We start from the raw sequence: 27739 nt of genomic DNA on the forward strand, positions 1-27739 counted from the left end.
AGAGGGTCACCGGGGAGCACAGATTTTTAAATGCACAGCCTACTACATCGGCTAGCATGGGCAGCGAAGGTTAAGCAAAAAATGTGCAGCAGGAACCAGGGGTGTGTTTGAGGAGGGGTGTGTGTTGCGAATTAGTTCACCTTTTCATGTTATCTGAAATGGTGGAGTAACCTTTTAAAAATGTTAATAATTATATAACGCTTTTAGCAATTGGGATTACATCTACAATTTTTAGTTAGGCTTATTGTTTTAATAGTGACCGTGTTCCAGTTTGGGTACCAGCATTCTGGCCTGGTCATAGTGATACATGGTGTGGACATATGCTTTACTTTGATAGTAGAGTCCCATAGAAAACAGGAGACCATGTTTTACAAATCTCGCTCTTTATTGCCTGAAAATAAAGCAAGTTCAAGAAGCAAAAGTGACGAAGACAGACAATGCGGGAGATTTAAACATGCCCATTTTCAGGCGCTCCTTAGCGCAGTTTTGTTGGCCTTGTTTGAATCTCCTGGACAAAGTTGATTTAACCAATAAATAAATAAAAAAAAATGGAAGTGTGATGAAGCTGTACAGCTGAGCGATAATCTCTGACCCATTCTGGCAGAGGAACAGTGAAAAGAGCAACACTGTGTGGTAATGGGGTTGGCCAACGGACTTGGACGCTGGAGGTTTTTAATGGCTTCATGGTTTTCGAGTAGCTCCCTCTGGAGCACAGACATCGCATTATTACTTTGGCACAAATGACATTGACAAGGGTGGGAAGGTCACATGATGAACGATGGAGAGATCGGACGGTGAAGGCACAGAGTTTTAAACAGACGCGACACCAACAAGCGTGTTTGGAGCTGGGCAAGGGCAGCCATGTTCTTGGAGACCAAGAGTGAATTCTATCTATATATACAGGTCAAATATCTCCCTGATTTTTTATTTTTTTTTAAGTTTTCACAACACTTTTTTTTTTCCATAAACATAATTGAAAGTTTTAAAAAGCCCAAAATGAACACACCTCCCCAAATATGGAGTTGTGCTTCGTTCGAAATATTTAAAAAAAAAAAAAAAATCAACTAAATTTGGCACTTACAAAAATGTTTAACACAAGCACAATGGTTTCGTCACATAGGGGGTTTCCATCACGTTGCCGTAAAGCGGGGTGGAATACGGAAGAGGTGGTGGTCAGCCTGTCATAGGTAAATTTTCTTAGAAATCGGCACCCAGCATGACAAAAAGTCCAAGATTTTGTCCTGGAGCTAGTTTCTCGCAATCAATTTTTTTTTCTCTTTTTACAATTGGTCAGAAGAGCTTCCTGTGCTATTTCAAGGAGCCGGAGCCAATCGTGGTCTTCACCAAGACGGTGGCTCCTTTTAAGGAGAAGGGCAGGTGTTTAGAACTCTGTGGCTGATGGTGAAAGGTCACATGACAGACGATCGCACGGTGAGGGACTGTGCAGCTTGTGATTGCGATCTGTAAATTGAGACCCTCAGTCTGTGTATAATTTGGAATATCCCTCATGTATAACCCCACCCGCCCCATGTTGTACCCATAGTTCATCTTCAAATTGACACTTCATATTCCCGGGTATCCTGAAACAGAAAAGACGATATGTAAGTTAGAGTATGCTAGTTTATATAGAGTTAAGTGAAAAATTATTTGGCTCCTTCCTGATTTTTATTTTTCTGCATATTTGTCAGATCATCAAGCAAATTTTAATATTATACATAGACAACCCGAGTAAATACAAAATGCAGTTTTTAAATGATTATTTCATTCATTAAGGGAAAAAACTGTTCAAACCTCCCTGGCCCTATGTAAAAAAGTAATTGCCCCCTCTCCCTTGCTAAATCATGAATGAACTGGGATTAACCACATTTTTTGGAAAGCTGAGTAAAATTTCTCTTGCCACACCCAGGCCTGATTATTGCCAGACCTCTTGAATGAGGAAATCACTTTAATAGAAGCTGTCTGACAAAGTGAAGCACGCTAAAAGATCTCAAAAAGCAACACATCATGCCGTCATCTAAAGAAATTCAAGAACAGATGAGAAACAAAGTAATTGACATGTATCAGTCTTAAAGGGGTTTGGACTCCAGTGAACCATGGTGAGAGCCATTATCCACAAATGGAGAAAATTTGGAACAGTGGTGAACCTTCCCAGGAGTGGCCGGCCTACCAAAATTACTCCAAGAGCACTCATCCAGGAGGCCATAAAAGAACCCAGAACAACATCTAAAGAACTGCAGGCCTCACTTGTATCAGGTAAGGGCAGTGCTCATGATTCAACAATAAGAAAGAGACTGGGCAGAAATAGCATCCATGGGAGATTTCCAAGGTGAAAGCCTCTGCCGACAAAAAATAACACAAAGGCTCATCTCACATTTTCCAAAAAACATCTTGATTATCCCCAAGATTTTTGGACAAATATTCTGTGGACTGATGAGACAAAAGTTGAACTTTTTGGAAGGCGTGCATCTAGGGTTGCCACCTCATCACTTTAAAACCAAACACATATTAATTACACAGGTTCTGGGGCTGATTAAGGCGGTAATTAAACTCACTTGGTGCCTTATCTGCATTAAATTAGCCTCGGAACCTGTGTAATTCGTATGTGTTCAGGTTTAAAGGGATGAGGTGGCAACCCTACGTGCATCCCGTTATATCTGGTTTAAAACTAACACCGCATTTCATAAAAAGAAGATCATACCAACAGCCCGACTTGGTGGTGGTAGTGTGATGGTCTGGGGCTGCTTTGCAGCTTGAGGACCTGGACAACTTGCCATCTTTGGTGGAACCATGAATTCTGCGCTCTACCAGAAAATCCTGAAGGAGAATGTCTGCCCAACAGTTCCTGACCTCAAGCTCAAGTGCACTTGGGTTATGCAGCACGACAATAATTTAAAAAAAAAACAGCAAGTCTACCTTTGAATTTCTCAAGAAACAAAACAAAATTAAGGTTTTGGAGTGGTCTAGTCAAAGTCTTAAATCTGACTAAGATGCTGTGGCATGACTTTAAACAGGCCGTTCATGCTGGAAAACCCAACAATGTGGAGTTAAAATGATTCTGCAATGAAGAGTAGGCCAAAATTCCTCCACAGCAATGTAAAAGACTCATTGCCAGTTATTGCAAACACTGTATTGTAGTTGTTGCCGCCAAGGGTGGCACAACCAGTTATAAGGTTTAAGGGGTAATTACTTTTTCACATAGGGCCAAGCAGGTTTGGACAGCTTTTTTCCCTTAATAAATTAAATCATCATTTAAAAATGCATTTTTTGTGACACATATGCAAAAAAAAAAATCTGGAAGGGGGCAAATACTTTTTCAAAACACTGTTCTTAGACTCTGGTATACAGTATAATATTTTTTAGGTCTTATTCCAATAGCTTTTAGCGCCAGACTATTTGTATTATTTATATACATGCTAATTCCTGTAGTTAAAGGGTCAATCTACCCAAAATTAAGTCATAAATCACACACTTTCAAAATGAATGTTTCATACTTATAGGTGGAACCTGCTAAAGGTAAGTCTTCTATCTCTTTGGGAATCAACCCCCCCCCCCCGTTCAACATTTCCTGAAGGTTCCTGCCCACCTGGGTGTTTCAGATGTTCCTGCCCACCTTTGTGTGGTCCAACCGATCCTAGGTAGTCAAGGCTTAGCAAATATTGAAGTTACTGTACACTTGGGATAATGACAGTGACTGCAGAGAGACCTAGGACAGTCAGTGAAACATCCAAGGTACTCAGTAGAAGACCCAGAAAACTCAGTAGAAAACCCACAGAACTCATTAGAAGACCTGGGACACATTGTAGATCAACTGAGACACTTAGAAGACCCAGGGCACCAGGATGAAGACAACAATGATTGCAAAAAGATCCAATAAAAGACCTGGGGCACTTACTAGAAGACTTTATTGCACTCAGTAAAAGACCCAGAGATCTCAGTAGAAGATCCCGGAAACAGTAGAAGACCCAGATCACCCTGTAGCAGGCCAGGGAAACTCTTTAAAAGACCCAGGCATTCAGCAGAAGACCCAGAGCATTCAGTAGAGGACCAGGGGTACTCAACAAAAATCCCAGGGCACTAAGTCAAAGATCCAGGACAAATGCCCTCTATGTCAGGGCTTGGTATTGCTCCTGACTTATTGGATTCCAAGGTCTTCCCAGGCCAGCTGTGAGATACAATCATTCTAGTATTTCCTGAGCTAGCGCTAAGACCTCTTCCCGATCTGGCATGCACCAGGTCCCATTCTACACCATCAATGACAGGTTGTCACACTTACCCCAGCCTCATATAATGGGTTGTTGAAATCGGACTCCACGGTGATGGGACTGTAAGAATGGGAAGCTGGGAAGGAGAATCCAAAAAGAGACTTTCCTTGAAACCTGAGGAGGGAAGCACAAGAGATGTTCAGTTTTCTGAGATGACTTGAGCACTTGCTCAGTAAAGCTTTAGTCCACCAAAAGTGATATTTTAGTTACAGGTAAATTCTGGCAAGCTGAGTCATCCTACTGGATTCCTATATCTTGGAAACTCTAACTGGCAGATCTCCCAGCCATAATTCCTGGCTCTGTTTCTGTCCACTGGGGAGTTTTGGGTGTTACGCCAACCTTGTTGTCACCCGGCTGCTCCTCTTATCGCCATATTCTACAAGTCTTCTTTTGTGAGAGTTCTACATTAGTTCAGGTTAGACATGTGCAATGCATTTAGAAATTCGGACTAATCGAAGAGTCAGATGTATCTGAATTTCCCAATCCGAAAATAAATGATAACAAAACAAATTATCCAAACTCAAATTCAAAAATGAATTTCAATTTGAAAATTAATTCAAATTCCAAATGGAAACATATTGCAATAAATACAGTAAGGTATAAAAGTGAAATAAGATAAAGATTCCTACTCCCCCCCCCCAAAAAAAAAAAAATTAAAAGTCAGCAGCTACAACTACTGTAGCTGCTGACTTTTAATGTTAGAGCACTTACTTGCCCAGGAATCCAGCGGTGTCCTCACCCGAGCCAATTTTGCTATTGGGTGCTGGTACCACCATCTCGACTAAGGGAAACCGGCAGTGAAGCCTAGCTAGGGCAACACTGGTGAGGGTCAGAAGTCCATCTCTGTGAACAAATCTATCAGCTATCATCGTACATACAAACAGCATAAGTGTTGCCAATCCCACCAAGAGTGCACTCACTTTGTGTAATAGATGTATATTCCGCCAATCAGAAGAATGACCAATATAATGGGCAGGAAAATGGCTAGCGCAATGTTCCCACCCTCCATTTGGTGCGAGGGGTCTGTTGTCTGGGCAACTGGAAGAGAGAGCAAAGACACGTCACTCACCTAGGGGAAGAGCATATTCTTTAATGGACCTGAAATGGAAAGAGGTGACACAGACCACGAACCTCGGAGGTGGGGTTAGATGATGATGAGTGATGAATAAAGCGGAGGCTCCTAGTCATGTTAATATAACAATGCAGAAATGTAATGGCACGAGTGATGCGTATGTTTATGGTGGTGGTGATAAGTTTGTGCGGAAAGTGATGACTGAATAGACATCCACTAAGTCAGACCTTCCAACTTCCTGTCATCCAGGAGCTCCTCATAGGCAACTGAAAATTAAATAAAAAATATTTGTACTTATTTTATTAGTAAGTCTTATTTATTGTCCCATCCTTTTTTTAACATTGCCACTTGCCATCACTTTTTTAAATTTTGGCTGGTTGTCAACTGAGCATGTGCAGTGCCGAAGCATTAAGATTTGTTTTACCCTTAGGCACGAAGGGGTTATACCTTAACCCCTTCACTCCCAAGGCAAAACCAAATCCTAATGCTTAAGCACAATTTTGAAACTTTGACATGTGTTAGTAAAACCATACATAGATTGGAAGTAAAATACGACTAAACCAAAAACAATTCAGATGACTAAAATACGACTAAAAGTTAAATGGCATTTTAGCCATAGGACTATGAATAAAGCTAAATCGAAATTTGACGTCAAAATTAATAATGGTGCCCCTGCACCCCAACCCAGTTCTCCCCTCTCATGAAACTTTTCTTCCAACAAAATCCTGCAGTGGCACGAAAAAGGTTTTTTTAAATTTGATGTTTTCAGTTTCTGAGAACGCCCATGTAGCCCTAGGCCAACCCCTTTCCCTCCCTAAAGGAGCAATAAGATGCAAGGACTGGATTTGCCCAAGGCAGCTAAAGAGGGTCATACATGAGTAACCACCCAACCCGGTGATGGCGAACCTTGGCACCCCAGATGTTTTGGAACTACATTTCCCATGATGCTAAACTACACTGCAGAGTGCATGAGCATCATGGGAAATGTGGTTCCAAAACATCTGGGGTGCCAAGGTTCGCCATCACTAACCCAACCCAATACACATTTTTCAAGGTTGAGGCAGTATGGAGTTGATTTACTAAAACTTGAGAGTGCAAAATTTGGTGCAGCTGTGCATGGTAGCCAATCAGCTATCAGGTTTTATTACCAACGCTTAATTAAACAATTTGAGGTAGGAAGCTGATTGGTTTGTCGTCAGAGCTGCACCAGGTTTTGCACTCTCCAGTTTTTAGTAAACCAGCCCCTATGTGTCCTTCAGAGCAGGACTGTTAACATTATTGGCCAATTGGCCAACATTATGGGAGAAAGTATGATTAAAAAATAGACAGGGGAGCAGAAGGATAACCCAAACTCTTCCCTCTACCCAAAATTACAATACAACTGTCCATTTTGGCCACAATAACAACAATTCTTTAACAAATGATCCTTCTCCTTCATGTGTATGAACGTTAAAAAGGAAAGCTGTTGGTTGATCTGGTCTTACAGTGACTTGCAAAAGTATTCACCCTCCTTGGCATTTTTCGTGTTTTGTTGCCTCACAACCTGGAATTAACATGGATTGTTTGAGGATTTGCATCATTTAATTTACAGAACATGCCCACGATTTTGAAGATGTTTTTTTTTTTTTATTGTGAAGCAAACAACAAATAGGACAAAATAACAGAAAAAGTCAATGTACATAACTATTCACCCCCCTAAAGTCAGAACTTTGTAGAGCCACCTTTTGCGGCTATCACAGCTCCAAGTCGCTTTGGATAAGTCTCTCTGAGCTTGCCACATCTTTCCACTGGGATTTTTGCCCATTCCTCCATGCAAAAATGCTCCAGCTCCTTCAAGTTGGATGGTTTGGCTTGTGAACAGCAATCTTTAAGTCTGACCACAGATTTTCTATTGGATTGAAGTCTGGGCATTGACTAGACCATTCCAACACATTTACATGTTTCCCCTTAAATCACTCAAGTGTTGCTTTAGCAGTGTGTTTGGGGTCATTGTCCTGCTGGAAGGTGAACTTCCATCCTAGTCTCAAATCACACACAGAATGGTACAGGTTTTGCTCAAGAATGTATTTAGCTCCATCCATCTTTCCCTCAACTCTGACCAGTTTCCCAGTCCCAACTGCTGAAAAACATCCCCACACCATGATGCTGCCACCACCATGTTTCACTGTGGGGATGGTGTTCTTTGGGTGATGTGATGTGTTGGGTTTGCGCCAGACATAGCTTTTCTTTGATGGCCAAAAATTTTTAGTCTCATCAGACCAGAGCACCTTCCTCCATACATTTTGGGAGTCTCCCACATGCCTTTTCGCAAACTCAAAACGTGCCATTTTGTTTTTTGCTGAAAGTAATGGCTTTCTTCTGGCCACTCCGCCATAAAGACCAACTCTATGGAGCGTACGGCTTATTGTGGTCCTATGTACAGATACTCCAGTCTCTGCTGTGGAACTCTGCAGCTCCTTCAGGGTTACTTTAGGTCTCTGTGCTGCCTCTCTGATTAATGCCCTCCTTGCCCAGTTCGTGAGTTTTGGTGTGCAGCCGTCTCTTGGCAGGTTTGCTGTTGTGCCATGTTCTTTCCATTTGGTTATGATAGATTTGATGGTGCTCCTAGGGATCATCAAAGATTTGGATATTTTTTTTTTTTAAAACCTAACCCTGACTTGTACTTCTCAACAACATTGTCCCTTACTTGTTTGGAGAGTTCCTTGGTCTTCATGGCAGTGTTTGGTTAGTGGTGCCTCTTGCTTAGGTGTTGCAGCCTCTGGGCCTTTTCAGAAAGGTGTGTATATGTAATGACAGATCATGTGACACTTAGATTGCACACAGGTGGACATCATTTCACTAATTATGTGACTTCTGAAGGTAATTGGTTGCACCGGAGCTTTTTATGGGTTTCATAACAAAGGGTGTGAATACATACGCACATGCGTATGTATCATTTTTTTTTTATTTCTGAAAAAAAGTTTTATGTATATATTTTTCTAATTTTACTTCACCAACTTAGACTATTGTGTTCTGATCCATCACATATAATTCAGATAAAAAAAACATTGAACTAAAAGCTGTAATGTAACAAAATAGGTAAAAAGCCAAGGGGGGTGAATACTTTTGCAAGGCACTGTACCTGTTAATAAAAATTCTAGTTACCTGACTGTGATGTCAGTTCAGGATTCGGCCCTCTCTGAGTCACTGACAGCCAGGCAGTTTGCAATTTCAGAAGAAGGTCAGAAATGGCATCCTCTATACTTCTGTAAGGACTGTTACTGCATGGAGCAGAAGCTAAACCCCTAGCTGGAGTGGTACTCACTTTTACAGAGAGGTGGTTGGTTGGTCCATTGTGATGGGTGCCCAGGGACACAGATGATGGTCACTTCTCCGATTAGTTCAAAACCTTCATAACAAAAGAAGCGCAGAGCCTCTCCTGCCTGGTAATGGTGCTTGTACAGGGTCTGGTACCCATTCTCTGGAACTCCGGGGTTCAGGCAAGGCTCGTACTTCACTAGAAAGTGGGTTACAATTCATCATAACATTAAATACAATATCATATAAAGTATATATGCTGATGGCAGCATAAAGGCATTAAAAAACAATAAGTTGCAAATTAGCTGTTGCCCAATCACTATGTGCACCATTATGGCCATTGCGTCATGGAAGGGAAAACTATAAGCACTTCACTTGACATCTGCTGAAATTAAAGTGGACCTTTCATGCGACAATATACAGCAACATTATCATCTTTCAAACAAGCTGCAACTTTTATCATTAAAAAGCTTTCCGTTGACGTTGACTAAGCCGAGATGATGTCACCAGTCCTCTTGTAAACTTGTAACAAGTCACAAGGTGAGAGGCTGCAGCAAGGGTTAATCTGTGTTAAACATTTAGGAAAACAGCCAAGAACCGCATGGGCACCAGGATTTACATAACCATCTCATCTCCAAGCCGCTATCTTAGTCCAGGAAGAAAATGCTGAGCCTGGATGATGAATGAACAAAGATGGCACAATCCTTCCAGAGAAAAGAAAGGAGATGAAGGCATCATCAGGGGAGAGCACTGCTAAACCTGTGAGATGTAATTATTAGTACCTGGATGTGTTATCTATCACCTATTACGCACCCAGGTACTTAACATACGTATATCTGACCCTAGGTCTACTCTCAATATATTAATCACAGTACAAAACACCACAACAAATAGATTTTTTTGGTGTAGTTGATTTTTTTTTTTTTGCCATGGTCAGCAGCATCTTTTCATGGGAATACACACTATCATTTTTTGGCATGGTTGGCAGGATCTCTTCATGGGAATATACGCTATGTCTTTTTGGCATAGACAGCAGGATCTTTTCATGGGAATATACTGTGCCATGAAAAAGTATTCATACTCCTTGATATTTTCCACATTTTGTCATGTTACAACTAAAAACGTAAATGTATTTTACTGGGATTTTATGTGATAGACCAACACAAAGTGGCACATAATTGTGAAGTGGAAGGAAAATGATAAATGGTTTTCAAATTTTTTTACAAATAAATATGTGAAAAGTGTGGCGTGCGTTTGTATTCAGCCCCCCTGAGTCAATACTTTGTAGAACCGCCTTTCACTGCAATTAGAGCTGCAAGTCTTTTTGGGGATGTCTCTACCAGCTTTGCACATCTAGAGAGGGACATTTTTGCCCATTCTTCTTTGTAAAATATCTCAAGTTCTGTCAGATTGGATGGAGAGCGTCTGTGAACAGCAATTTTCAAGACTTTCCACAGATTCTCAATTGGATTTAAGTCTGGACTTTGACTGGGCCATTTTAACACATGAATATGCTTTGATCTAAACCATTCCATTGTAGCTCCGGCTGTATGTTTAGGGTCGTTGTCCTGCTGGAAGGTGAACCTCCGCCCCAGTCTCAAGTCTTGCAGACTCTAACAGGTTTTCTTCTAAGATTGCCCTGTATTTGGCTCCATCCATCTTCCCATCAACTCTGACCAGCTTCTCTGTCCCTGCTGAAAAAAGCATCCCCCCAACATGATGCTGCCACCACCATGTTTCACAGTAGGGATGGTGTGTTTAGGTTGATGTGCAGTGTTAGTTTTCTGCCACACATAGTGCTTTGCTTTTAGTCCAAAATGTTAAATTTTAGTCTCATCTGACCAGAGAACCTTCTTCCACATGTTTGCTGTGTCCCCCACATGGCTTCTCACAAACTGCAAGTGGGACTTCTTATGGCTTTCTTTCGACAATGGCTTTCTTCTTGCCACTCTTCCATAAAGGACAGATTTGTGGAGAACACGACTAATAGTTGTCCTGTGGACAGATTCTCCCATCTGAGCTGTGGATCTCTGCAGCTCCTCCAGAGTTACCATGGGCCTCTTGGCTGCTTCTCTGAATAATGCTCTCCTTGCCCAGCCTGTCAGTTTAGGTGGACGGTCATATCTTGGTAGGTTTGCAGTTGTTCCATACTCTTTCCATTTTCGGATGATGGATTGAACAGTGCTCTTTCAGATGTTCAAAGCTCTTGATATTTTTTTATAACCTAACCCTGCTTTAAACTTCTCCACAACTTTATCCCTGACCGGTCTGGTGTGTTCCTTGGCCTTCACGATGCTGTTTGTTCACTAAGGTTCTCTAACAAACTTCCGAGGGCTTCACAGAACAGCTGTATTTATACTGAGATTAAATTACACACAGGTGGACTCTATTTACTAAATTAGGTTACTTCTAAGCCCTGATTCACACCTATGCATTTTTAGTGCTTTTTGCATTTTGCAGATTTTCACTACAGAACGTGTTCTATCGAAAACCATGTTAAATGGACTGTAGTGCAAATCAGTAAAATGCAAAAAGCACTAAAAATGCATAGGTGTGATTCAGACCAAAAGACAATTGGTTCTACTAGATTTTAGTTAGGGGTATCAGAGTAAAGGGGGCTGAATACAAATGCATGCTACACTTTTCCCATATTTATGTGTATAAAATGTTGAAAACCATTTATCACTTTCCTTCCACTTGACAATTATGTGCCACTTTGTGTTGGTCTATCACATCAAATCCCAATAAAATATATTTACGTTTTGGCTGTAATATGACAAGATGTGGAAAATTTCAAGGAGTATAAATACTTTTTCAAGACACTATGATTGTTTGGTATATTCAGCAGGATCTCTTCATGGGACTATACACTATGATTTTTTTTTTGGCATGGTCACCAGGGTCCCTTCACGGGAATACACACTATGACTTTTGGCATAGTCAGCAGGATCTTGACTTTAACAATATTTTTATTGAAAAAATAGTTTTCAGACAGTAAGGATTGAAAACATGCAACAGATTCAGGAATTTGCAAAAACAATGAACCAAACCCACTTTACGTAACAGTCAGATAAATCCGGTGAAAACAAAAATTAGGAGGTCATTCCAGATACATCAGCAGGATGTCTTCATGGGAATATACACTATGATTTTTTGGCGTGGTCACCAGGATCTTTTCATGGTAATACACACTATAGTATCTGCACTCTTATTCAAAAGATGGCTCATTCATTTTACTTCTTGAATTAAAAATTAAAGTTTATAAAATACAGTAAATGGCTCATGCATTTTCTTTATCCCCCAACCTTACGTCATATGTGCCAAACCTAACTGAAGAGTCATGTGAGTCACATTGCAATGTGCTGAATTATTGCAGCGTATGTGTGCCAAAAAAAAAAAAATTCCTTAGTGTCCATATTTTTTTCAAGGTCGCAAGGATAGCAGGCCCAGCTGGAGAAGATCAGTTATCATCTATAAATAGACAATGCAGGTGGGGACGGAGCATTGTGTACGCTTTAGAGGTCAGCGATCGCAGCGGTAGAGCAGCTGCACTCAGGTTTATGCAGGTGAAATCTCTAGGATACCAAAAAACAAGAATGGAGCCGCTCAACTTCTAAAAGGCCAAAGCAGATGTACTGATGTTATCCAGTACAGGGGTAAGCCGCCTGCTCCTCCTACGCATTTCACTTTGTTAGGAGGCTGGTCATGGCGTCTCTTTGACTAAGCTTCTAAAGGAGTGAAATGCGGAAAAGGAGAAGGTGGATCATTCCTGTGCCGGATAACATCAATAAATTTGCTGTGGACTTTTAGAAGCCGGGCGGCTAATTTTCACAAAGGTAACTAAAGCAGAACTCCAGTATCATTTCCTCCGCCCCACCCAATCCTCCCTCTACACTACCCTGTCCTTCGATGAATCCTCCACTCTACCATTTTTTCTTTTAACCTCATATGCTTTTATTCCAGATGTATTTTGGCCAGTCTGGTCACATATCAGGTACTTCCTCTTCTCTTCTGGCTGGGCTGAGCACCACCCACGTAATGATGTGTGATAGCTATACTGTGTGCCCAAGTTAGGTGATGATACCTTCCAGTTGGTATGTCCACTGCCAAGACAAGGTCATCCACCGCCCAGGGGAAATATGCCAAACTGCATCCCCCCTTAGGCTTAGCAGTGATGTCGCTGTTAGCCTTGTGACAGAAGCAACTGGCACAGGTCACCCCCCCATCCCTGCAATAAACCATTGCACCCAAGGCAGCCGTCCCTCCTGCCCACCGCTTGTCCTGGCTCTAGGTATGTCACTGACAGCCTGGGATCACACGAAGTGGGTTGAATGATGCTTCCCGTTATTCAACCCGAAACAGGACAGGCAGCCAGCTATGGAGGAGGATGTGGAGGGCATTCCTGAATGATCCAAAAGGAGACTTTTCCTTTACTTTTTTTGTTAGGAAGGGGAGATGGAGAAAAAAAATGTGGACACTTAAAGGGGTTGTAAAGGTAAAATGATTTTTTTTTTAAAATAACAAACATGTTATACTTACCTTCACTGTGCAGCTCGTTCTGCACAGAGTGGCCCCGAACCTGGTCTTCTGGGGTCCCTCGGCGGCTGTTTCAGCTCCTCCCCGCAAGCATTCACCACCTTAATGCGAGCTCCCTCGCATGGTGGTGAGTGCTTGCGGGCGCGCTCCCGTGATACAGCCGGCGGCTATAGCCGCTCGCTGTATCACTCGGCCCCGCCCCCCGGCGCGCCGCGTCATCGGATGTGATTGACAGCAGCGCGAGCCAATGGCTGCGCTGCTTTCAATCCATCCACTGCAGCCAATCAGCGACCAGGCTGAGCTGCAGTGGAGATGACGAGAACGAGCAGCGAAGATTCGAGGCGTCAGGTAAGTAAAACGGGGGGGCTGGGGGCGGCGGTATTGTCAAAAGTTTTTTCACCTTAATGCATAGAATGCATTAAGGTGAAAAAATTTTTACCTTTACAACCCCTTTAATTTCAATCACCATGAATTTATGTCAAGGCAGGGAATGCAAGGAACACCCTGCGGGTGTTTATTGCCCAAGAAAATGACAGGAGAGGTGAAAAAATATGATATAAGCGATTGCTCTTTCTTCACACCTCCTGTCATGTTCTTCAACAGTAAGTATTTGTCTTAAAACATTTTATATAAAGTGCAAAAGACAATGGAGCACCAAAGGAATGAATCAAAGAAATAATCAAGGAATAGAAGAATCACCAATTGAGCACCAAAGGAATGAATCAAAGAGATAATCAAGGAATAGAAGAATCTCCAATGGAGCACCAAAGGAATGAATCAAAAAGATAACCAAGAAATAGAAGAATCGTTAATGGAGCACCAAAGGAATGAATCAAAGAGATAATCAAGGAATAGAAGAATCACCAATGGAGCACCAAAGGAATGAATCAAAAAGATAATCAAGAAATAGAAGAATCACCAATGGAGCACCAAAAGGAAGGAATCAAAGAGATAATCAAGGAAAAGTAAAATCACCAATGGAGCACCAAAGGAATAAATTAAAAAGATAATCAAAGAGCAGAAGAATCACCAATAGAGCACCAAAGGAATCCTAATGGGCACCTTGGCCAAGGAGCTGCATGATAACCCAAAATTCAGATCCAGCACCACTGTCAACTAAGTTTTCCTAATTTTTTTCACCCCATGGTGATTGGATGAAGATGACTGAGTTACTCATGTGGCTATAGATGCCAGGTATGTTCCCAACACACATTTAATATGAGGAAGCACCCTGGATAAGGGCTGAAACATCTTTACCACTACAAAACAAGTCTTGTAAAATCAAAGTAGAAAAATCTCCGGCCCGATCCTGGAAGTACATGTATATGTGGCAACCTTAGTCAACGCTGCTCCACAAGCAACTCCCCTGTGACACGTTTCGCCCCGCTTATCAGGGCTTAGTCATAGACCTTTTATGACTAAACCCTGATGGGTATTGCAAAAAACGCGTCAGTTGGGCGTGGTTTGCAGAGCATCGTCAATTTAGGCTGCCACATATACATGTACTGCCAGGATTGGGCCGGGCATGAGGCAGTTTTTCTGCTTTGATCTTCTCACACTACTGGATGAGTGATATCTTGTGTCGCCACCACTATTCCTGGGCACCAACGAAACAGAGCATCTCTGCTTGGAGCGGCACCACTAAACCAATACGGGTCACAGTAAGTCCTGTTGAATGTAGCTAACTACTACTGGTGATTATGAGATGCTGTTTATGAAAAGTCCAGGGACTGGACCTAGAAGTAAAGTACAGTTTTTGATGGCACTCCACAGTATGGTGCTTAGCCGATCCCCTGTGAAATCACAGCACACAAAAGAGTACACAGAAGTACTGCAACTGGTCCATCCTCTGAAGAGGAAGGGCCTCAACTAAGCCCCCGGGATGCAAGGCTCCAGACAGAGACAAGGCACTCTACAGTCTTCCTAGGCCGAAAACCAGGTGGACACCACTCCTTAGGGACCAAAGCCAACCCAAGGATCCTCTCCCCGACATCAGGGCAGACCCCAGTATCCTGCACTATCCGTCTCTGTTAGAAAAAAAACAACAAACCACACATGCAGTGCAAGTGCCAATGATAAATAAGTGCAAAAATAAATAAAAGGGGCCAAGTGCAAAATGATCAATTAGCCCATCAACATAGGCAGTGGATATGAGGGTCTAGACTACTTCATCTTCAACTGGTCGATGGACTCGCCTCTATCTAGAGGAGCCAACTGTATTCTCAAAACCAAATACACGCTATAAGCTGACCAATTATAGGGGTCACCCCACGGGACCACCATGCTTTGTGACAATGTGTTATTTCTGTTATCGTTATGGTTTGATCCCCTTTCCAAAATACTACAGTTGATAAGATACACAACAGACTGATGATTCCTCATAGCGGTTATTGATTTAAGTTTGAAGACCTATACATGGCATGTTTTAATACTCAAGACCACCTGTTAGAGATCTGTTCTTTACATGTCTATAGCTCCTGACTGGCTATGTTGGCCTGCAAGAGGATACTTTATATATATATTGTTAATGCCATAATTGTATTACAAAACCTCAATAAAAATATTGAAAAGAAAAGGGGCCAAGTGCAGATACACAAGGCAGGTCTTGCGGCCGGTATAAAGATTTATCCCTGGACCAAACACAAAGCCTGCCCAAAATAGGTGAAGAACAAATGGCAAATAGGCAGCATCAACCACTTTATTTGCGACAGCTCTGCTCCGCGCCATTGCACCTCTAGGTGGCACTACTGTTACATCTCTTAGCAAGACCGGACGCACAATAAAATCTAAAATGGAATATAAATTATGTAAGATGGGCTATGATTAATGTATTAGGGAAGAATGCACAGACACCAGCAGCAACAAAAGTGCTGAAGTTAGTAGGGTGTGTGAACAGTAAATGGAAACAACTGGCGCGTCTGACAACTAAAATACATACTTGCCAGTAAATGGAAAGGAATTAACTTCTAGTTACTAATGAAACAAAGAAAATAAATAACATCATGTTTTCTTAAGAGATATAGGCTGCATACAGGTGAGATTGCGTTGTGCACCATTTATCCCTATGGAAGGTGAATTTTGCTGGCTGAAAAGCATAGTAAGGACAGTGGCGTAGTGAGGGCAGGGCCATTGAGTGGTTGCTTGGGTACAAAATTCTTAGGGGTGCAACATTAGTAAGGATTCGGGTGGGAGATCCCATGCTGGTCCTGCCAGGTCCCAGATCCAGGTCCGACTGTGCGGTTCTAGGTCAACTTCTAGGCCAAAGTTGAGTAGAGAGCGAGCAGTGGGCTCCCGCTGAGTGTGTAGTGGGGTGCTACTTGGTGCAGTTGAAGAAGGCTCTGATCTCTCTTCTCCTTCCAACCACCAGTGAACCTGGGGTGAAAGGGGGATTATATGGAGTTAGGGTACACAGTAAGGGGGTGGAGGAACTGGGGTGAAAAATGGGGGGGGGGGGGCGGGGGTGTGTATGGAGTTGGGGGATACAATGTGGGGGTGCACAATGAGAAGGTGGGGGTATAGAGTGAAGGACCCTGACTAAGGAAGGAGGTGCATGGAGTGGATGAGAAAGCTGGACATGCAGGGGAACTCAGATAAAGCACAGTTTTTCCCACCATGTATATACTGTGTTTAAATACAAATCCCGGTTCTCTGAGGGGAGAAGAGACAGATCCTCTGTTCATACAAAGTATGAACAGCGATCTATCTCTTCCCCTAGCAAGTCCCCTCCCCCCTTCAGTTAGAACACAGAGAGGGAACACAGTTAACCCCTTGATCGCCCCCCCACACATCTCCGCAGCGGGTCTGGTGCGTCTTTTGGTCCATTTCAGGTCCGAATTCAGCCCAAAATTCGCACTGAAGTCGGACCTGGAACGGTGAATGGAGATGCACCAGACTCCTGCTGTGAGCTGCATATGTGAGCCAAGCCTTAAGGCTACCCTTGGAAAAATAAGTAGAGTTGCCATTCTTATACTCTCTCACTGAATCCTATGTCAAGCTAATGATAAGTACTGTATATAAGAACACAAAAACACAAATAAAAAAAAATGCTATTACATCATGGACTCTTCCTCGGTATACAAATTCACAACATGACCTTTTGTTTCGAGTTATAAAGCCCTTGAGCTTTTACAGCACCCTTACATCAGCATATCGCTGTAAACACATCTTGCACCCCTTTATCACACATCGATGCCAACAGCTGTCCAGAACCCCCCCGGCACCTCCCGCCGCAGTACCCGGCATCTCTCCGAGCCGTGAGATCTTACACGTCGCTTCGCCAAATGACACCTCTGACTTGTCATCCCAAAAGTGTAATAATAAATATGATATAGGAAGCTCAAATAAACCCATCATGAGAGAATTATAGGGCTGTTGCTGACTGTCTTCTACAAGTGCCAGTGCTAGCTTCCTGGCTGTTATATTGATCCTGCGGCTTCAAGAGTTTCTGAGCAGGTTTAGAAATTTGAACTCATGTGTAGACATGTGCACGATGAAAGAATGTGATTTGTTTCCTTTCAATTTGTTATTTACATAAATTAGTTTAGTTAAATTTGTTTCATCCATTTTGTGTATTCAAATGCCAATCAATTCAATTTTTTCAAATTCCATTTAAATCTAATTTCATTAAAAATCGAATTTATTCTATTCAAAATTCTAATTTTGGAAGATGGTTATATTCTTTCTCTTCCATTCTATTCTATTGTTTTTTTCTATTCTATTCTTTTTTTATTGTGTTCTATTCTTTTCTATTCAATTCTTGTTCAAATTTATTCTACTTGAAATTTGAATTTCGGAAAACGGTTACATTATTATATTCTTTCTATTTCATTCTATTCTGTTCTTTTCTATTGTTTATTCTATTCTATTATTTTCTTTTCTATTCTTTTCTATTCTATTCTATTATTTTCTATTCTGTTCAAATTTAATCTATTCAAAATTCGAATTTCAGAAGATGGTTATATTCTATTTTATTCTATTCTATTTTGTTCTGTTTTACTCTATTCTTTTATTTTCCATTCTATCCCTTTTTTTTCTATTCTATTTTTTTTCTATTCTTGTATTTTCTATTTTGTTCTGTTTTAACTCTATTGTATTCTATTCTTTTATTCTATTCCGTTTTTTATATTATTCTATTTTTTTGGTTCTTTTATTTTCTATTCTATTTGGTTCTGTTTTACTCTATTCTTTTATTTTCTATTCTATCCCTTTTTTTCTATTCTATTGTTTTTTCTATTCTTGTATTTTCTATTTTGTTCTGTTTTACTCTATTGTATTATTTTCTTTTATTCTATTCTGCTTTTTTATTCTATTCTTTTTTTTTGTTTCTTTAACACCCCTTTCACACTGGGGCGGTTTGCAGGCATTATTGCGTTAAAAATACCGCCTGCAAACCGACCCAAAACAGCCGCTGCTGTTTGTTCAGTGTGAAAGCCCGAGGGCTTTCACACTGAAGTGGTGCGCTGGCAGGAGAAGAAAAAAACTCCTGCCAGCCGCATCTTTGGAGCCGTGAAGGAGCGGTGTATTCACCGCTCCTAAACCGCTCCTGCCCATTGAAATCAATGGGGCAGCGCGGCTATACCGCAGCAATACCGCGGCTATAGCCACGATATACGAGCAGTTTTAACCCTTTTTCGGCCGCCAGCGGGGGTAAAAACTGCACCGCTAGCGGCCGAATACCGCTGGTAAAGCAGCGCTAAAAATAGCGCTGTTTTACCGCCGACGCCCCCTACCGCCCCAGTGTGAAAGCAGCCTTATTTTCTATTCTATCCTTTTTTTTCTATTCTATTTTTTTTCTATTCTTGTATTTTCTACTTTGTTCTGTTTTACTCGATTGTATTCTATTCTTTTATTTCCTGTTCTATTCCATTATTTTCTATTCTATTCCTTTATTTTCTATTTGGTTCTTTTTTGAAAATTAGAATTCAAATCGAAAACTATTTGAATTCGAATTTTGGGCACAAAATTTTAATTCATTATTTTGGATTCGTTTAAATTCATTACTATTGTAATTCGGAAATTCAGATACATCCAAATGTCCAAATAACAAAAAATTCAGAAAAAGTCAGAATTTAAATTCAGAGCGAAACAAACTGCACATGTCTACTCACCTGTTGCTTCCTGTCCTAGAGTGACAACACTCACTGTGCTGTATCTATGGAGGAGCAGTGTTGTCACCCTAGGACAGAAAGTGTATTAAGCCCATTGTAGGTGCTTTTGGCTGTGGAAACGGGTCAGCATGGGCACCCTGACTGGTCTGTAGCTACGCAAACCCATACACAACAAACTGATGCTCTGTGTGTTCTGTCACCTTTCTATCAGAAGCAGCATTAACTTTTTCAGCAATTTGAGCTCCAGTAGCTCTTCTATTGGATTGGACTACAGGGGCCAGCCTTCGCCCCCCCCCCCCGCGTGCATCAATGAGCCTTGGCTGCCCATGACCCTGTCACCAGTCCACCAGTTTTCCTTCCTCGGACCACTCTTGGTAAGTCCTGATCACTGCAGACCAGACAAGAGCTGCAGTTTGGAGTTTCTCAGACTCTGACCCAGCACTAAATATGTTTTTTAGCCCAAACGTACACTTTAACCTCTTGCCTGCATATGTGCAGCGGCAAAGAGGGTGAGCTCTAAAGCCCACATGCTGTACATATGCATCCATTGGTGGCAAAGCTTCTTTTTTTTTTGTATGCTCACTGCACACTTAAAACACAGTGACTGAGCTGTCAAAAACAGTTATTGGTCTTTGTTAATGATCGGTAGATGGGGGGACTGGCTCCTGATCATGTGGCCACTGTGACAGCCAATCACATTGGTCATGTGATTAGGCAAATCCTTCCCATCCACCGCCATTAAAGATCTTGTTAAAGGGATGCCGGGCCTGGGCAGTGAGGGGTTAAAGCGACTTTCTCATTTTGGTGGCCAGTGGTGACCACAAACGTAAGGGATATTCTTCCAGCTGACCATTAATGCAAGGAGCATTCCTCCGAAAGACCACTTATGTAAGAAACATTCCACCCACTCACTAAAAATGTAAGGGACATTCTTCACACTCACCACAAATGTAAGGGACATTCTTCTAATTGACCACCAATGTAAGGGACATTCTTCCCACGGACTACCAATGTAAGGAACATTCTTCCCACTGACCACCAATGTAAGGAGCATTCTTCCCACTGATCACCAATGTAAGGAGCATTCTTCCCACTGATCACCAATGTAAGGAACATTCTTCCCACTGATCACCAATGTAAGGAGCATTCTTCCCACTGATCACCAATGTAAGGAACATTCTTCCCACTGATCACCAATGTAAGGCTCATTCTTCCCACTGATCACCAATGTAAGGAACATTCTTCCCACTGATCACCAATGTAAGGAGAATTTTCCCCACTGATCACCAATGTAAGGAGCATTCTTCCCATTGATCACCAATGTAAGGGGCATTCTTCCCATTGATCACCAATGTAAGGGGCATTTTCCCCACTGATCACCAATGTAAGGAGCATTCTTCCCATTGATCACCAATGTAAGGGGTATTCTTTCCACTGATCACCAATGTAAGGAACATTCTTCCCACTGACCACCAATGTAAGGAGAATTCTTCCCACTGACCACCAATGTAAGGAGAATTCTTCCCACTGATCACCAATGTAAGGAACATTCTTCCCACTGATCACCAATGTAAGGAACATTCTTCCCACTGATCACCAATGTAAGGAGCATTTTTCCCACTGATCAATGTAAGGAGCATTTTTCCCACTGATCACCAATGTAAGGAGAATTCTTCCCACTGATCACCAATGTAAGGAACATTCTTCCCACTGATCACCAATGTAAGGGGCGTTCTTCCCATTGATCACCAATGTAAGGGGCATTTTTCCCACTGATCACCAATGTAAGGGGCGTTCTTCCCATTGATCACCAATGTAAAGGGCATTTTTCCCACTGATCACCAATGTAAGGGGCATTCTTCCCAATGATCACCAATGTAAGGAGCATTCTTCTCACTGATCATCAACATAAGGGATATTCTTTCCACTAACCACCAGTGTAAAGGAAATTCTTCCTCCTGACCACCAATGTAAGCAATATTCTCTCGACTGATCCCCAATATAAGGGACAATCTTCCCATTTTGATAGCACCACCCTGAATTATTTTTTTTCCTGCTTCCTGCAGTCCCCCACTGCTTCATCCAAGCTGGAAGTTGAATCCCATGTAAGCTTGGGTGGTATCCTCCTCCTTAGGTGATATAGTTCAGGCATAGAGATTGGCTGCTTTGGCTTGAGCACTGCATTATGGGAGGAGATGGAATGTTTCCCCATTGCCAGAAACACTGGGAATTTTGCACAATGGAGCGAAGCAGTGATAGGGTAGCAAGGTAAAAGTGAATATTAGTGGTCGGCTGGTGGACGTTTATAAGACTCCGTCACTTTGTCATAAATGGAGCCTCCTCAAAGTATTGAGGACATCGTGTCAGCATGACAGCCAGGAAATTAGCTTTTTAAAAAGTGGTCAATGATGGCAACCTTCATGCTTTCCTCCTGACGGGTGTTCTCAAACTCTGCCATTTAGGAGTTCTAACCCTGTTGTGCTGAAACGCCTCCTCATAAAAAGACCGGTTTTGTAGGCTTGCATTCCCGATTATTCATATAAGAAAGCCTAAAGGCCAAATCTAATATTTCAGTTTTTGGGTGGGCTCCAGCTATTTTTCTTATATCTCTCAGAAACAAAAGGTTTCCTCAAAGATTTATTAATTCTATATTGCAGAGAACCCATCCAGAAATGTGACATCATCACCTGGCATTGTAACGGTGGCGGTAGTTGGATGGAGCCAGGTGGCAATACCTTACAACTGAAGGTTCCAAGAGATCGTAACAAAGTAGAATGAGACTAAACTTGCCAGTGCTCCAAAAATCTGCAAGCACTTTCACGGCGTGAAAACAGATCTTCATTATACATCATACAGCTCAAACAATTTTTATAATTGCCTCAACATGCCACCAATGGGAAAACACAGAAATAAGACATAGATCACGTGGGATAATGGGGGTGTTACTCACAGACACATTTGGGGATGCGGTCGCTCCATTTGGGGGTTCCGGTATCTCTGTTGTAACAAGTGAGTATCTCACTGCCTTCCAGCGTGTAGCCCTCGTTGCAGGAATAATGCACATGAGAGCCAATAGGAAGTCGTGGATCAAACGCCCTGCGGATGCCGTTAGCGATCTCCCCGGGGTCCGCACAGTTCAGAACTAGAGACAAAAATAGGGATTTTTGACCTAGTAGCGTAGATGTCATGTATATCTCTGAATGTAAGAGGCCTTCTTCCCACTGACCACCAATGTAGGGGACATTCTTCCCACTGACCACCCATGTAAGGGACACTGACCGCCAATGTAAGGAGTATTCTTCCCACTGACCACCAATGTAAGGAGTATTCTTCCCACTGACCACCAATGTAAGGAGTATTCTTCCCATTGACCAGTGACTACCAATGTAAGGGACAGTCTTCCCACTGACCACCAATGTAAAGAACATTCCTCCCACTGACCAACCAAAATAAAAGGAACATCCTTCCCTCTGACCACCAATGTAAGGAGCATTCTTCCCTCTGACCGCCAATGTAAGGAGCATTCTTCCCTCTGACCGCCAATGTAAGGGACAATCTTCCCAAGGACTTCTAGCATAATGTGCATTCTTTCCCCTGACTACCAATGTAAGGGGAATTTTCTCACTGAACACCAATGTAGGAGGGATTCTTCCAACTAAAAACCAATGTAAGGGGTGTTGTTACTATTGACCACCAGTGTGAGGGTCGTCAATAGTAACAACAACAGCATTCTTCCTCCAAAAGACTACTAATGTAAGAAACATTCCACCCACTCTCCACAAATGTAAGGGACATTTTTCCAGCTGACCACCAATGTAAAGGGTATTCTTCCCACGGACCACAAATGTAAGGGGCATTCTTCCCACTGACTGCCAATATAATGTGCATTTTCCTCACCGACCACCAATGTAAGGAACATTCTTTCCACTGATCACCAATGTAAGGGACATTCTTCCCACTGATCACCAATGTAAGGGACATTCTTCCCACTGATCACCAATGTAAGGGACATTCTTCCCACTGATCACCAATGTAAGGGACATTCTTCCTACTGACCATCAATGTAAGGGATATTCTTCCTGCTGACCCCCAATAAAAGGGACACTTCTTCCACTGACTTCTAGCATAATGTGCATTATTTTGCCTGAACACCAATGTAAGGCGCATTCTTGCCACTGGCCACCAATGTAAGTGGAATTTTCTCACTGACCACCAGTGTAAGGAGCATCACTGACCACCGATGTAAGGGGCATTCTTCCCACTGACCACAAATGTAAGAGACATTCTTCCAGCTGACCATAAATGTAAGGAGCATTACTCTGAAAGACCACTAATGTAAGGAGCATTCTTCCAACTGACCTCCAGTGTAAAGGGAATTCTTCTCACTGACCACCAATCTAAGGGACATTGTCCCACTGGCCACCAATGTAAGGGACATTCTTCCCACTGACCGCTAATATCATATGCATTTTTCCCACAGACCAACAATATAAGGGGGCATTCTTCACACTGACCACCATGATAAAGGGCACTCTTACAAGAAGGTAAAACTGATAGAATTCTAAATGAAATGTATCAGTTTCAATCATTTATGAACAGGTCCTTCAGACTATGGGGGGTGAACTGCTCTAACTACACACAGGATGGACTGAAAATGCTCACTCACTCTTCTCGCAGGTGGGAGGGGCATTGCTCCAGGACAAATCCCATTGGCAGGTCAGAATGTCTGAGCCAATGATGTCATAACCAGGTTCACACTGATAGGTGACGACTGTGCCACGGATAAGATCTGGGTGCGATGACGTCTTCCAGCCGGACTGGATGTCAGGCAGCGCTGAGCATGTGTCATTCCGGGGCACCTCTAGAGAAAGGAAAAGAATCCCGAGAACACCTTTATTTCATAATAAAACCAATTACCTACTCTAGATGGACCCTAAACATGCATGAAAGGTAGCTTCATAAATAAAACACCTTTAAAAAATCATGTATGCAAAGATTTTATGTTAACATAAAAGGAAACTATGACCATGTTTGGCTAACTGTATGTTTGTTGGTTTATAAACCGATCTTTTAAAGCTTTATTTTCATTATATTGAAAATAAACTTTTAGTACAGGTTGCTTCCGTGGCACTGTGCTTGCAGAGGAGGCTGGGCTTTTTACTAAGAAAACTCAGCAGTCTCTGCTTACTTTCTGGCTATCTCTCTCTAACTGACAGCCCATATGAATGCATTGTAAAACGACTAGGGCAAAGGTCATTAAAAATCACTTTTTACTAATCAATAGGGTACAAAACAACACTGTCAAATCACATTACTGTTTTGAGTCTTTCTTTCTTGCCATAGATACAAAGTCTGCTTTTCAGCCCCCTCATATGACCTAAAGCCTAGGCTAAGATCACATGGTCAATGGCTACCAGGAGCATTATGGGTGCTTAAGAGACTGCAGAAAGCCCATAACCATTGTACCTGGTTCGAGAGTCTCTTACCTTTGAAGTGGATGATGAAGCCTTGACTCAGGCTGAACACTGGGTCATTGGGGTCCGACTGGAACTGGATAGTCACATCGTTAGCAGAAGAGAAGAGGTTGAAGCGTTGATGGACGCCCATATACTGTCCCAACACGCGTGCTGTGAGGTCATCACCATCATATACCGTCAGGGCATCGCTCCGTCGGATGTTGAGACTATGAGGAATGAAGAGATATGTGATGGGCTACTCTACTGTACTGTATGAATATACTGTAGGTCTGGGTCATATCGTGTGCACATACCTGTATTTTAAATTTAGGTGTCCAAGTTGTAGAAATGGCTTTGTCTATGGAATGCAGCTCTGTCCCCGGAATCCTTTTCATATGACCATTTAGCACTACCAAAATATAATTCCACAAACAGCACTGAATTCCATAGACAGAGCTGCTCATTTAAAGCTGTTAGACACAGCTGGTCTCTAACAACATGGTAGCCTGTAGTTCCGCTATAGCACTGCTGACTATTCAGTTGGGTAAAATTGATGCTTCAAGAGCCAACCCGGACCCATGGGCATAAGATAGATCAGCTATTCTTAATCAGGGTTCTGTGGAACCCTAAGGTTAATCCATAGTTTGGTAGAGGTTCCTTGAGCTCTGGCTGATTAACCTCCTATGTGATGGTGCCTGCATAGTTCCAGAGGCAATGCCACTTAGCAGAGCCAGCGACATGGTGCCAATTGTCTTTTTAGCAGCCAGTAAGGGTGGTTTTCTGATCACCACTGGTCCAGGGGGCCTTTTTCCCATTGACCACTGATGTAAGGAGAGAATTCTTTGCATTGACCACCAATGTAATGGGGTATTCTTCCCACTGAAAACCAATGTAAGGTGGCACTCTTCTGATTGACCATTGATGTAAGAGGGACATTCTTCCCATTGACCACCAATGTAAAGGGAGCATTCTTCCCATAGACCACTGATGTAAGGGGGAAAATTCTTCCAATTGACCTTCAATGTAAAGGGGTCCTTCTTCCCATTGACCACTGATGTAAGGGGGGCATTCTTCCGATTGACCACCAATGTAAGGGGGGCATTCTTCCCACTGACCACAATGTAAGGGGGGCATTTGTCCCATTCACAACAATGTAAGGGGGGGGGGGGATTCTTCCCATTGACCACTGACGTAAGGGGCATTTTCCCAATGACCCCCAATGATTTTTTTTATTTTTAGCAGAGGTTCCCAGAGTCCTGAAAATATTTTTAAGGGTTCCTCTGGGGTAAAAAATTTTAGAAAGGCGGAGATAGAGAATGAAACTGTACAAGAAAGACAGTTTTACTTTCCTGAATGTGTCTCCTACCATGGCAGTGGCAGTTAAACCACAATCTTCTGTTATTGCCATGCATCCTTCACCTTCCATCAACTGCCACTCTGCAGCAGCTGATATAGGTTGTGCAAGCTGTAATCAAGTCCATAAGCAGATGTCCTCTGCAGTCCACAGTGGGCTGATTACACTGACAGAGGCCAAGATGATCTGTGAAACCTAAAAAAATCATGAATTATGTCCTATGTACATGCCCCTCTTGTTCACTGGTCCTTTTGAACCGTAATATCAAATATCAATTTCTGTGATTCCCCTTTCATCATATGCACATAAAACTATTGTGAATTTGTACAAAGCATTCTATTTAAATATGTCTGATAAGTAGTTAAAATTCATTTCTTGCAGCACGTGGCTCTGGGTTCAATAAAATGCTAATTCTAGCTGCTATCTGGGTGGAGTTCTTGTAGAGGTCCTCCATAGGTTTCCTAGACAATGAGCCTCCCTTTTGGAGTAGAGATTGATGTGATTGGTGTTATGTACTCCATAAAGAGGTGCAGAACCTGTTGGCTCTCTCTAAAATATATAAAACAAAAATTTGTTGCTCACATTTCTATCTCCAGCAGAACCCGGCGATCCTCCTGAACGTGGATACCCCACACGCAGTCCTGGCCCTTGGCATAATTCTGGGGCCAATCTGGAGAAAGGATTACCCCAGCTGGCTCAGAGATCTCTCCCCCGCACAGTGCTATGACATGGGAAACAGAAAACATGGTGGTTAAATCATGGATGGCTGTAGGGTACCTGTCACCTGCACCATTACTAAGGGGACTATATTAGGAGGCCACTCTCTTGTGAGTCACTGACCTGTAAGTATGCCAAATGGCAGTTCAGGAGTAACTGGACCTTCCTGGGTACATGCTTATATATAAGGGCCTGTGTTGACGGGTTTGTGGCCTTGAGTTGATAGTATCATTTTGAGATGCTTCTAAAGCCATTCAGAATTCATTGACAGGTGCATTTGACCTCCTTCTAAACTGCATTTGACCTGCTTCTAATGGGTTTTGCATTCCCATAGCCTTGTAAAGGAATACAAAACCCATCGGAAGCAAACAAAAGCCTGTCAACACTATCTAGGTAATGAAACCAAGGATCAAAATGACAGCCCTTAAACTTGCTAGTCAGCAATGGCAACTCCAATATTTCTGGAATGACAGGTTATCTTTAATATTCTTCAGGATGTTGGTTGTCATTTCCTTGGGAACTGGAGGCACGTGGTGTATACTGTAATCTCTGCTTTTATTGCAGACTGTATTGTAGACAGCACATTTTACACTATGTACTGTACTGTATACCATACAGTATATTAATAAGACCATGTGTGCGAAAAACTGCACTGTATACTGTATGGAAGACATTGCATTGCACACTAAACATTACTGCATTATAGACAACACATCCTACACTGTGCCCTATAGACTGTGCATTACAGACAGTACATTCTAGACTGGGCCTTACAGACAGTACATCCTAGACTGTGCCCTATAGACTGTGCATTACATACAATACATCCTAGACTGGGCCTTACAGACAGTACATCCTAGACTGTGCCCTATAGACTGTGCATTACATACAATACATCCTAGACTGGGCCTTACAGACAGTACATCCTAGACTGTGCC

At 42.2% G+C, this 27739-nt stretch overlaps 1 protein-coding gene across 1 annotated transcript in view; it reads right to left on the bottom strand.

Moving 5' to 3' along the window:
- Positions 1–366: 366 nt before the first annotated feature.
- Positions 367–27739, bottom strand: part of SEZ6L2 (seizure related 6 homolog like 2) — a 65688-nt gene continuing 38315 nt past the window's right edge. The window contains exons 10-18 of the mRNA XM_073635955.1: positions 26667–26805; positions 24761–24957; positions 23941–24135; positions 22225–22416; positions 8639–8830; positions 5562–5600; positions 5183–5300; positions 4274–4376; positions 367–1580 (exon numbers count right to left, since the gene is read on the bottom strand). Coding sequence (XP_073492056.1) covers positions 1551–1580; positions 4274–4376; positions 5183–5300; positions 5562–5600; positions 8639–8830; positions 22225–22416; positions 23941–24135; positions 24761–24957; positions 26667–26805 — 1205 coding nt within the window. The 3' untranslated portion in view covers positions 367–1550. The remainder of the gene's footprint in view (positions 1581–4273; positions 4377–5182; positions 5301–5561; positions 5601–8638; positions 8831–22224; positions 22417–23940; positions 24136–24760; positions 24958–26666; positions 26806–27739) is intronic.

This window comes from Aquarana catesbeiana, linkage group LG06 (genome assembly GCF_042186555.1).
Source record: "Aquarana catesbeiana isolate 2022-GZ linkage group LG06, ASM4218655v1, whole genome shotgun sequence".
Lineage (NCBI taxonomy): Eukaryota > Metazoa > Chordata > Amphibia > Anura > Ranidae > Aquarana > Aquarana catesbeiana.